The 12,678-nt window shown below is 39.2% G+C and overlaps 1 protein-coding gene across 1 annotated transcript; it reads left to right on the top strand.

The window, feature by feature from the left end:
* Positions 1 to 5,466: 5,466 nt before the first annotated feature.
* LOC308118706 (lactase/phlorizin hydrolase-like) lies at positions 5,467 to 12,303 on the top strand (the record flags this gene model as incomplete). The annotated part of the gene is made up of 12 exons (XM_080478216.1): positions 5,467 to 6,069; positions 6,153 to 6,801; positions 6,888 to 8,444; positions 8,656 to 8,924; positions 9,052 to 9,342; positions 9,836 to 10,034; positions 10,226 to 10,416; positions 10,534 to 10,640; positions 10,858 to 10,992; positions 11,154 to 11,377; positions 11,537 to 11,767; positions 11,920 to 12,303. 12 exons carry the CDS (start codon positions 5,467 to 5,469, stop codon positions 12,126 to 12,128), a joined length of 4,665 nt encoding a protein of 1,554 aa, XP_080334342.1. The 3' UTR covers positions 12,129 to 12,303.
* Between the last annotated feature and the right edge of the window lie 375 nt (positions 12,304 to 12,678).

Genomic DNA, 12,678 nt, shown 5'->3' with positions numbered 1-12,678 from the left:
CCCACATGTGAATAACACTCCAATCACTTGCTACTTTCAACCTTTATCCATGCTGAATGACAAATAAACTCTTTTCACGCATGATGAGGTCAATAATTCTAATAAGGTAGATAGGACCAAAGGTCAAAATAACATGGAAGATCTTTTACAACTTTTATCACTCTGCAATAAATTGCTCAGCTATAAGCCGGTGTCTACCGACAAGGCCATCTGAGGTTTTATAAGCCTTAGTGACTATACAGGGCATAATGTCAACACAATCTAAATGTGGGTGGGGGACTGTCTTGGTTTGTAAAGCAGTCAAGATGGCAGGTCAACATTTTTTCTCCCTTTTGCTCTCTTTTCTGTAGTTTTTCCATACAGTACGAGCCATGCGCAACTTTTTTTTTCACAATACAAGGAGACATTGCAAGTGAGCATGAGCTGCATACACACTCAAAAAGTTGTTTAGTTTACATATCAGAAATATGTTTGATTAACATGAGCATATTGAGTTTCTTTTTGTTGAATGCTTCATTCTAATGTATGTTGTTCAGATAATATGATTAAAACGGATTCAATCTACTTAATCTGAATAGATGGAATTATGCGACATGATTAAATGATATTAACTCAACAAAAAAATTTTTGAGTTCGTGACTGCTTCTTCATCATGTCATTGGTTAATTTTGGGCACACTTTTGGAGAAGATGAGGGCGCCATTCAGAAACACAGTTTAAAAGAAGTGAAGGTCTCACTTCCTGTGTAGAAGTGCATGTAAGTGACGGTATCGTTGAAAGTTGTGCTTCTTTTGAAACTTCAAGTAAAATGAAATGTATTTCCCCATGCCAAACCTCATTCAGCTAAATACTCGGTAGAACCTTTTTCAACTTTAACATCTGAACTCCTCCCAATCATTAAGCTCATTTATTAGCGATCACATAGTTGTTTAATGCATTTATACAATTCATTTAGAAAAAATTATCTTATGATGAATTCCACAAATAAGAGGCAGCTGACCAAATGCTTCTCACCACAATGACTGCAGAATCTCTGTTATGTGCAGATCAGTTTTGAACCTCTTTTTCCAAATGTGATGGAAACCGAAGCGTTCATAAACATAAACAACTGCCATTAGCAGATCAACTTCGACACGTGTGTGGAATTTCAAGTTTGTGCCTGTTTCATTTAGTAGATCCAGCTCATGAAAGAGTGGTAGACAGTAACAACAGGTTCTTTGCTAAAGTAAAATAGACTGTTGATAAACTTGTCATAGTTAAAAGCCCTGTTTTTTTATATGACTGGCGTACTCTGCGGCCTGAAAAAAAAAAAAAGAAGCCTTGTTTGTCAAACATATCCCTTCCCCATATCTTCTTCTTTAATGGTCCGAACATAAATCATGAGGTTGACGTACTTAGTCATGGGAAAACTTGTTATTGTACAGTTGCGAGGATTGATATAGATTTAACTAAGATTTATACAACTAAAAATGACTTTGAAAAAAAAAAAAAAAGAAGAAAAATCAGCATGATGCCAATTTGTGCATCTTGCCCACTTGCTTTTACAATCTCCTAAATTCAAGTTATGAAAGTTGTTTATTTCAATTAAAATACATTGTGAACTGGACCGATTGTAAGAAGCATGTTAAGAAAAGACTTGTGGGCTTTATGATTATTGTATTGTAAAGGTTTATGATATCGGTCTACAGCTCAGATATAATTGCTTGACAATACAATCAAATTTTCCCCTTGTAAATCTTAATTTTACACCGGATGTATTCATAACATAATATGCATGTAGTGGTGTCGTAGAGGTTTGCGAGATAACTGGCAATATTAAAATCAAGCACCTTGTAATGCTTTGTGTATTCTTTTGCTCTCAACCCAAATGCCAGTCGTCTTCCTGTGAATTACTCATAAAAATGTTTCCAGATTATGTAATATCCTGGGCAGGTACTTATTTTATTTTATCTTGCAAGAAGGAACACCTACCTGATTTGAAAATTATTGAGTGAGCAAAGGTGTGCAATGAGGTGCATTCATGGTTATTATACTGATAGAGCACTGATTGATTACTGTGGCAAGGGCCATGATTTATATAAGTTATCAATGTTATGAATAATTTGGTGAAAGGTTTTGATATGAGTTGGACATAAAGCAGATTTCTGCTAATAACCATTGCTTACTTTGTCTTTCACTTATACCCGTTTGTCTTGTATTGAGGTACAGATCATGTCATTAGAGTGCATGCCAGCTCAAGACACCCACTAAATGCAACATAGTGTAATTACAAATACTTGAATAATTGGTAACTGCAACGGCAGAAAGATAAGACAATCAAGTCCCAGTTATAATCAAGAAAATCTGCCTAGTCATAATTGACCTGATCGGGAAACAATTTGAATGAATGCATCGTTCATCCCAGGAGGAGAGCGCTTGTCTTTCTGCTTCGTCAGAGAACCTGCAATCAGCTTAAAGTCCTCCTGAGCTCAGCGCTAACATCTGTATAGAGAAAACATGTACGGACACAAAAACAACAACAGAGTCTCCATTGTGGCCCGGGAAGGATGAACTTCTACTGTCTGCCGAAAGAAAAACCCTTCAAACCAATAGTTTTGTTGTTAGAGGATTCTTACATAATTTAGAGGGATATCATGTTGCTTGGAAAGATTCTGAACTCAGAAGTAATAACTGAATTCCCAACTTGAACTGGTGTGGAAATAGCCTCTTTCATAATCCTTTATCGGGATTATGAAAGATGGCCGTTTTGATAAATGACACTATGATTTTATATAACCAAAAGAGTAATAGCCTTGTTGACTGTGGGCACCTACGTGTGACTTGTGTGTACACCTCAGTAAAACATAATAGTTTGAATGACTGTTGTTTCAATAAACTATTTCTCTCCCAGCTACATTTCTTGTATTATTTTCAAACTTCGGATTAAATTATAAACAGTTAAATTATAAGCAGTTCTTCAGTTGGGAACTTGATGGATGATTAACCATTGAAATCAACAAAACTTAATTTAATTCTTTCTTTTAATCATGAATTATTCTGAGGAACCAGCAGCATTAATGCAAAAAAAATAAAATAAAAAAATAAATAAACCATCCATACTGTCAAATTTGATTTTATATAATATACTTCCTTTATATATTTAAGAAACTGTATTCAATGTGGAAAAGTTTTTATGGTCTCTGTCTGATGTGTTGTAATGAGTCAATGATTACATAGCAGATTTCCCCATCCTCTTGGAGGCTGGGCTACTTCAAGGATACCAAGTGACATTTAGGACTAACTTCACGTTCTTTATACTGACAACATTTTAAAATCGGAATGCATAAAGCCTGGAATAATAACATAGCAGATATTGCTATTTTACCATGGTGGTGGCACTGCGTGTTGAGTAACTTGAAGTTTATTTATCAACGTTTTTGCTTAGTAATGATGATCAATGAGTCACGGATGACACGTTGTCACAATAATCATCTCTATCTCAACATGTGAGCTCTTAATCAGTACTAGCTCTGAGATTGTTATATGGCAATTTCTTATTTCAGGAAATTAAGCAAGAGTTTTATGTATCAGTCAAAGGTTTCCCTGATCAATAGACGCACCAACACAATGCAAAACCGCCTGGTTTTTGATAAAGCCCCAAAACTAGCATGTAAAAAACAAACAACACCCCCGCCGCATTGCCCCCCACCCTCACCAAGAAAAAAAAAAGGAAAGAGTGTGATATTAGTGGCACATTGATATTGGCACATGCTAATCAGCATGCAGTCATCATGCTGTTATATATGCAGGGCAAGGTTGACACATCTAATTTTTCTGCTGAATCATTTTTACAGCGAGTAGCAATGAAATTTATACCCACTGCATCATGATTAAAGCTTACTCATTCCCAGATCAGACCCTCCCCCCTCCAAAAAAAAAAAGGAGACTAGAATGAACCTCTCTGATTTCTTGAAACTGTCACCTCTCACACATTAGGAAGGACATTAACGAGATTAACTCTAAACGTTGTTACCAGAACATTAACAGCTGGAAAAATGCACAAAAAGACACAATTAAAGATTGTACGATCACCAGCAATCGATAGTGGCAAAAATAACATAAAATAAATTGAAGATAACATTTCAAACATAGTTATGTTCGTGAGAGAGGAGAGATATACTGTAGCATGAATCTGATATTTTTGTCTTTATTACATCCAGACTTCATGAGCTCTTCATTGAGATGAGGATTCGATGCGGATCCTACATTTTTTCTCATAACTCCTTCATCTTCTTCAAATGTAAAACAGTTCATATTTACGCTGTATGGATGTATGTCTGGTCATTGTTCTCTGATACAGCAGAGCCAATGAGATGCCTATTAGTAACGCATATTGGTGGGGCACATAATATAAAAAACTATAAAAAAAAAAAAAAAAGAAATTCATCCAGTTATTAATGTGCAAAACACCATTAAAATATACCCTAATCACTCGAAACAAACTCCAGATTTTCAACGGCAAATGGTTTAAAGAATCAATAAATCCTTATTGAATGAAGTTTATATTTGGTGATTCATTGTTAGGTTACGTGAACTAAACAGCCTCTTATTTCACTTCTATACAGACATTTATATCATAAATCTATTCTGTTTGAACCTCTGTGTTCTATCAGAAACTCGCACCATAAATCCTCACAACAGCGTGAGCATGACAGTTATGAAACTGTGTTCTGACTGAAAGTTCAAGATTGTAAACAGGACTCCTATATAAGATTAGCCTGCTTGGGCTCATTCATTCACAACAAGACAACATGTGTTTGTTGGAGAAAACACACCTCTTGGTGTGTCTGATAGCTGCTTTAAGCAGCTGCATGTGCCTGGAGCATGGCGATGCACAACAGGCTGTGTTTCTTTCAGGCCCTATGATCAATGAACTGGAGAAGAGTCTGAGCTGGAAAACATCTGAAAAAAGGTATTGTACGGCATGAGAAAGCTAGAATATTTGCTTTTGTGTGAACTTACAAACTGTTTTAGATGTTGTAGCTGTTTGGTTCACAAATAACATTGGAAAATCAAAGATCATAGTGCAATACGTTTTGAATCCAGTTTTACCAAAAGTACAAAAAAAAGTAAAAAATCGTGTTTAAAACAACATGAAAAACAAATTGCAAGTGTATTTGTATGTGAGCTTAAAGAAACCTCAGACCATGAGATACAGTTTTGACTGAACTACTTTGGGAATGTTTGTAGTAAACCAGACAGTAATATACAATATTATGGCAGTTTTTTCTCAGTCACGACTCACAATCAATAACAAATTTAATGATATTTGTTGGCTTCGTTCTGAAGTATCTCCATCTAATTTTGTAATGTTTTCTTTTTTTGATCATCATTCCAAAGGCTTATTGGAGAGACCAGAAATGATGTTCATCAACAACCGTCTTCCTGTTCTGGGTCCTACTGCAAAACTTTGAACAAATTCTCCAGCATGCCCTTATCAACGCGAGACTCCTTCCTGAATGAATCGTTCCCTAATGGCTTCCAGTGGGCCACCTCCTCTGAGTCCTTTAAGGTTGAAGGAGGGTGGTCAGATGGAGGGAAGGGTGAGACCATTTGGGACCGCTTTGGGCATGAAGGTCAAGCTTTTGAGAATCAGACCGCTGACCTTGCATGTGACAGTTACCGTAAAGTGGATTATGACGTCTACCTGCTGCGAGGTCTTCAAGTCAACACCTTTCAGTTTTCTCTCTCCTGGGCCCGTATTTTCCCTTCAGGCTACAAAGACAGCCAATCAGAAGATGGAGTTCTCTACTATAACAACCTCATCAATGCTCTTCTTGAATCAGGCATCAAACCTATTGTCACTCTCTACCACTGGGATCTGCCCCAGAAACTGCAGGACCAAGGTGGGTGGAACAATGCTTCCATTATACAGGCCTTCAAAGTGTATGCAGACTTGTGTTTTTCCAAATTTGGAGACCGGGTCAAGACCTGGAACACATTCAGTAGTCCGTGGGTGGTGAGCCATGCTGGGTATGGAACCGGTGAACATGCTCCTGGTGGCAAGGACTATGTGGTTTCCTCCTACCAGGTAATGATAATACTCATAATGAACATTTTATTGTTTCACTGGTGCTGTGGTGCATTCAACTCATCAATTATTTCTGTTTTCAGGTCACTCACAATATGCTCAAGTCCCATGCTGAAGCCTGGCATATCTACAATGACAAGTACAGGAAAACACAAGGTGGTCAAGTGGGCATTGCATTAAACTCTGACTGGGCAGAACCAACTGATCCCTCCAAACCTGTAGATGTTGCTGCTGCAGATCGCTACCTCCAGTTTATGCTGGGCTGGTTTGCACATCCCATATTTGTAAACGGAGACTATCCACTAACTCTGAAAACTCAGATTGAACAGAAAAGAACAGAGTGTCCGTTCTCCGAGCCCGCAAGACTACCAGTTTTCACTGCTGAAGAGATGAAGAGAATCACTGGAACTGCTGACTTTTTTGGACTAAACCATTACACCTCCCGGTTAATCACCGACACTAATGGTGGCTGCACCCCAGGTCCTGAGGGGGTGGGTAACTACAAAGCAAATGTGGATCCCTCATGGAACTCTACAGCTTCTGACTGGATCTACTCTGCACCCTGGGGCCTCAGAAGGCTTCTCAACTACATTTCCACAGAGTACTTAACTACTGCCAAAGTACCAATCTATATCACTGGGAATGGGATGCCAACAGAGTACACTGGGGACGTCATCAATGATCAGAGCAGAGTGGAGTACTTGAAGAGTTACATCAATGAGGCATTGAAAGGTATGTGTAGAATAACAATTCTTTCATACATTTCAAACATCTATAAATGCAGTATTGTGGCTAAACATCTTCATTCTTTCCAACAGCTATAAACTTGGACAACATAAATGTGCAGAGATTTACTGTACAGTCGCTTCTGGATGGTTTTGAAGGTCCACAAGGCTACAGTGAACGTTTTGGTCTGCACTATGTAGACTTTAATCTGGCTGACAGACCCAGGACCCCAAAACAGTCGGCCTATTTTTACTCACAGGTCATTGAGAAAAATGGTTTTGGCCCCAAAAACACTAACTTCCATAGTTCACAAGTTAAACACCTGCAGTTAAGGAAGGTAGGGCCATTGCCTCCCTCCACCGTCCCATCCGCTGCCAAAGATGTTTGGAGAAGATTCTCAGGTCAAAGTATTTTGGAGAGGAAAGTTTATCATTATGGTACTTTCCCAAAAGACTTTAGCTGGGGTGTTTCAACCTCTGCATACCAGATTGAAGGTGGCTGGAATGCTGATGGGAAAGGGTCCAGTGTCTGGGATACCTTCACCAACACACCTGGGAGTGGTATCCCAGAGGATGCCACTGGAAATGTAGCCTGTGACAGTTACAACAGAGTTGATGAAGATCTTTACATGCTGCGAGGTCTGAGGGTAAATTCATACAGATTTTCTATATCCTGGTCCAGGATCTTTCCAGATGGGAGACGTACCTCCCTGAACCAGAAAGGGGTCGACTACTACAACAGGCTCATTAACAGCCTTGTAGCAGCTGGTATCTCCCCAATAGTAACACTTTATCATTATGACCTCCCTCAAGCTTTGCAAACTAGTGGTGGCTGGGAAAACACTGAAATGATTAACATTTTTAATGACTTTTGTGACTTCTGTTTTGCCACTTTTGGTGACAGAGTGAAATTTTGGATAACTTTCCAGCAGCCCTACACAATTGCCTGGTCAGGATATGGACTTGGAGAGTTTCCTCCAAACGTTAAGAATCCAGGAACAGCACCATACCAAGTTGCACACAACCTGATAAAAGCTCATGCTACAGCTTACCACACATATGATGACAAGTATCGCACTTCCCAAGGTGGAAAAGTCTCCATTGCCCTAAATGCTGATTGGGTTGAGCCTCTCAATCATAATGCTCCCCGTGAAGTAGTCGCTGCTGACCGTGCAATGCAGTTCCAAGTGGGTTGGTTTGCCCACCCCATTTTTAAGAATGGTGACTATCCTGATGCAATGAAGTGGCAAGTTGGAAACAAAAGTGAACTCCAATATCTTTCAACATCAAGACTACCTTCCTTCAGTGATGAAGAAAAGAACTTCATCAGGGGAACTGCTGACATGTTTTGTGCAAATCATTACACTACAAAAATAGCAAGCCATGTAATAACTCCGAATACCCCCCTATCCCTTGAGAATGACTGGGACTTTGCACTGAGAGAAATACTTGATCAACCAACCACACCGATCCACAACCAGAGAGCTGTGTCTCACGGCTTGAGAAGACTTCTCAACTGGGTCAAGGAGGAGTATGGGAATCCAGAGGTTTACATTACTGAGACTGGAGTGGCTTCAGATATTTCGACCACATTTGATGACACGGACAGAAATTTTTACTTCAAAACCTACATTGATGAGGCTTTAAAGGGTGAGTGTGCACATCAGTTTTGTTGTTTGTTCTTTCAGTTCCACAATGTATAGATAATTCTATTAGTTACATTTGCAACTGCTTATCACTTTTTGTGACTTTTGTATCAGTTACCATACTATGCAAGATTAGTTATAGCAAATGGGCTATGTTTGACTATATAAGTGACATTTTTATAGGTTAATAGTTATATCAATCCTTTATCATACAGCTCAGAATCTTGATGGAGTGAATGTGAAAGGATTCATGGCTACCTCTCTCATGGATTCCTTTGAGTGGCTCAGAGGATACCAACAATGGTTTGGTATATACCATGTTGATTTCAAAAACCCCAACCTACCAAGGACACCAAAGCGCTCAGCACACTATTACTCCCAGATTGTAAAGGACAATGGCTTCCCAATTCCAGAGGAGGAGAAGTTTCTTTATGCTCACTTTCCTGCAAGTTTTCGCTGGAGCACTGCCAGCTCTGCGTATCAGGTAGGTCAACACCTCACATTATTCTCAACAGCGGCAGACAATGTTTTATACTGCAGCGGCGAAGAAGTGTTGGAGTGGAACTGAATTGTCATCTTGTGTGAACAGTTTTAACTTCTTTTGATTTTAGATTGAAGGAAGCTGGAGAACCCATGGAAAAGGACTGAGCATCTGGGATGCGTATTCTCACACTCCTAACAAAGTGGGCAACAGTGACACTGGCGATCTTGCCTGTGACAGCTTCAACAAGATTGATGAGGATGTGGAAGTGCTCAAGAGTCTGAAAGTGTCCAGCTATCGATTTTCTATCTCCTGGCCCAGGGTGCTGCCTGATGGCACTAACAGATACATCAGTGAAGCTGGACTGAACTACTACAGCAGATTAATCGATGCCTTGCTTGCAGAGAACATTCAACCACAGGTAGGTCATGGTACTGTCTGTATGAACAGTGTATGAACACAGTTGCAACCTAAGTTATATTGGGGGGAAAAAAACAAAGATCATGACAGTTAATCCATTCCATCCTCTCCTTCTACTATATTTTGGTCAAGAAATACTAAAGTTTGTTTGTTGAAAATTGTTTGTCAACATGCAATTCCTTCCTAAATCATGAATTCCTGGACTCAGGAATGATCAAGTGCCATTAGTGTTATAACATCAGGCCAATAAGAGCAAACTAGGACATGCATCCTTTGTGAAAATTAAAAAAACAATTCAAGTTTCATGTACTGTAATCTTTCATGTAAAGTTGAGATATTGCTGAGGTGAATGCTAATAGCATTCACCTCAGCTAATAATCAAGGATAATTTTTTGCTTTTGTCCAGACAGTGTCAAAAAAAACAACCCAACTTGCTATTAACTATCACACTTCCAGCTCTAAAACCCATTTGCACTGTATCCTTTATTTTTCAGGTTACTTTGTACCACTGGGATCTTCCCTTGGATCTGCAGGATGTGGGAGGCTGGGAGAATGAAACCATCGTCCAGCGATTCAGAGATTATGCTGATGTTTTATTCAGTCGACTCGGAGACAGAGTGAAGTTCTGGATCACTCACAATGAACCATACATTGTGGCCAACCTTGGATATGGATATGGTAGTTTTGCTCCAGGTAACAAGTTCTTCTGTGTCAAATGGACTCCGCTTTGAACAATTTGAAACACTTGTCACATTTTTCTTTTCTTAAATGTCTCGGCGTGTGTAGTAAAGTAGAAATTACCCACTTTTCATTTAGCACACTAAACATATTATTATTGTTAACTTAAAGGATATTGACAAACACTCTTGATTTGATTGTTGCAGGTATTGTAAACAAGCAGTACATTGCAGCTCACAACCTCATCAAGTCACATGCTGAGGTCTGGCATCTGTATAATGATAAGTATCGTGCGACACAAAAGGGACTCATCTCCATCACCGTCAATTCGGACTGGGCGGAGCCAAGGAACAAATACAAGCACGAGGATCATGTTGCAGCCGATCGTTACATGCAGGTACAGAAATGCATGTCAGCGCAAAAGAAATTGTGTATCATATCATACTGGTTTTACCTTCTTTACTGCTTACCAAATCTGCTCATTAAATCTCCTGATGTATGATTGGTTCCATAGTTCTTCCTTGGCTGGTTTGCCCATCCCATCTTTAATGGTGATTATCCTGAGGTGATGAAAACAGCAATTCGTGAAAGAAGCCTTGCTGCAGGATTTTCAGAATCAAGGTAAAAACCCCAAAAAAAGGATTGATACCATAACGTCCACAGCATTGGCATTGGCTTCATATGAAGAATAATCTTCATCTCTAAAACATGTTCCCTCTTTTGTCTTACTGATACTCTGACTCCACCATCATCTTGTTCAAACTTAAAGGACTGAATGCCATGCATGTGCGAAGTCTCGGGCCAAGTTTGAAATATCCTTTTTTTTCTTCTTTTGCAGACTTCCAGAGTTTACCCCCGAGGAAGTCAAGAGGATCAATGGGACTTATGATTACTTTGGCTTGAACCATTACACATCAGTTCTTGCATTCCATATCAATACAGCGATAGGGCAGCAGGATTATGAAGGCGATAAGTAAGTTGAAGACAAAACAAAACATTGAGAGACTGTAACTTTAGAGTTCATTGTAAACGAAGAGGAATTACACTCACAAATAAGCATGATTGCCCAAATGTTCGTGTAAAAGAAAGTCACACAATTACTGATGCTCAACTAATCTCTGCTGGATTACACAGGTCAGTTGCCGTCATCTCTGACCGTACCTGGATTGAAACGGGCTCCACCTGGCTGAGGATCTCGCCGTTCGGATTCAGAAAACTCCTCAAATTCATCAAGGACAATTATAGAAACCCGCCCATCTACGTGACAGAGAATGGGGTTTCAGAACGAGGAGAGGTGGACTTAAATGACGCTCACAGAAAATACTACTATGAGAACTACATCAATCAAGCTTTGAAAGGTACCAGAGTGCACAGGAAACGAGAAGTAGACACAACTACTAGAGCTTTATTGTCTAATATATTTTGTATAGTATCACATATTTATGGGCTTTTAATTGCTCACATTTTTAAAATCTTTTTGAAGTATTTTGGAAAACTGTACCGATGTTTTTTTTCAGCCCGTCTTGTGGATGGAGCTGATGTGAGCGGCTACACTGCCTGGTCATTAATGGACAACTTTGAGTGGGCTGCTGGCTACGATGAGCGTTTTGGACTTTTCTACGTGAACCGCTCCGACCCCAACCTTCCACGAATCCCTAAAGAATCGGCATCTCACTACACCACCATCATCAAGTGCAACGGCTTCCCAGATCCAGCCCTTGGACCCCATGAGTGTATGGACCCTGAAGGTACGACGTTCTCATATTCAAAAAGAATAGAAATGGTCAAACATTCAGCAAGCTACACTTAATGTGCAATGGTTTGTCTGAATCGAGACTGAATTGGCAGATTTATTCACATTTGCATTTTTCCCCCCTTTTTTGTCTCCCTCTTGCTACAGGTCCCATCACTCCCCCCGGCACCAAGAGAATAGTGGACTTTTTGGGTTTGGAGCTTTTGGCTGAAGATGCTGAAGTGGCACTTTACGTCCTCTTTGCATTTCTCCTCGTGGGTGTTCTCAGCATCGCCATTGCTGTTTATATGCTCCTTAAAACTAAAAAGCGAGCGAAGAAAGTGTCTTCTGACAAGTTGAACATGGAAAGAATGTGAAAAAAAAAAAGTAACTTAACTTAACTTTAACTTAATCCTGACCACCATTTCATGTTGTTTGTCCCTTGTACTATGACCATGGGCTGCAGAGAAATCTGTACAAGATCTTCCTATTTTGTTGTGTTGCTCAAAATTGAAAAAGCTGTGAAAAATTATTTAATAAATATTGTTTGCTGAAGTTCTGAGTCTATGCCATTTTGTGAATGTCATGTTGTCGTCCACCAATCCCCAGTGAGACAGAAAACAAAAATACTCTTGTCCCTCTATATAATTCATGGATGGATGGATGGATGAATGAATATACCGTTTCCAATTGTCAATGTTGCTAAATGACCTCTGGAGGGCGCCAGTCAATTATTTTCAACTGACACTATCACTCATTTCTTTGTTCAATGAGTAAGGTATTAGTCTCATTATAGATGAGAGATCATTTCTGCCTGAAATATAAGATACAACCCATAAAAGACATAGATTGCAAAATTACTTTAAGCGGACAACATATTATTCTTAAAAGAAATTGCCATCCTAGCTTCTTTTTTTTAACCGTCAT

The sequence above is a fragment of the Lipophrys pholis genome, assembly GCF_963383615.2.
Source record: "Lipophrys pholis genome assembly, chromosome: 13".
Classification (NCBI taxonomy): Eukaryota; Metazoa; Chordata; class Actinopteri; order Blenniiformes; family Blenniidae; genus Lipophrys; species Lipophrys pholis.
This window is presented reverse-complemented; position numbering and strand designations above follow the sequence as displayed.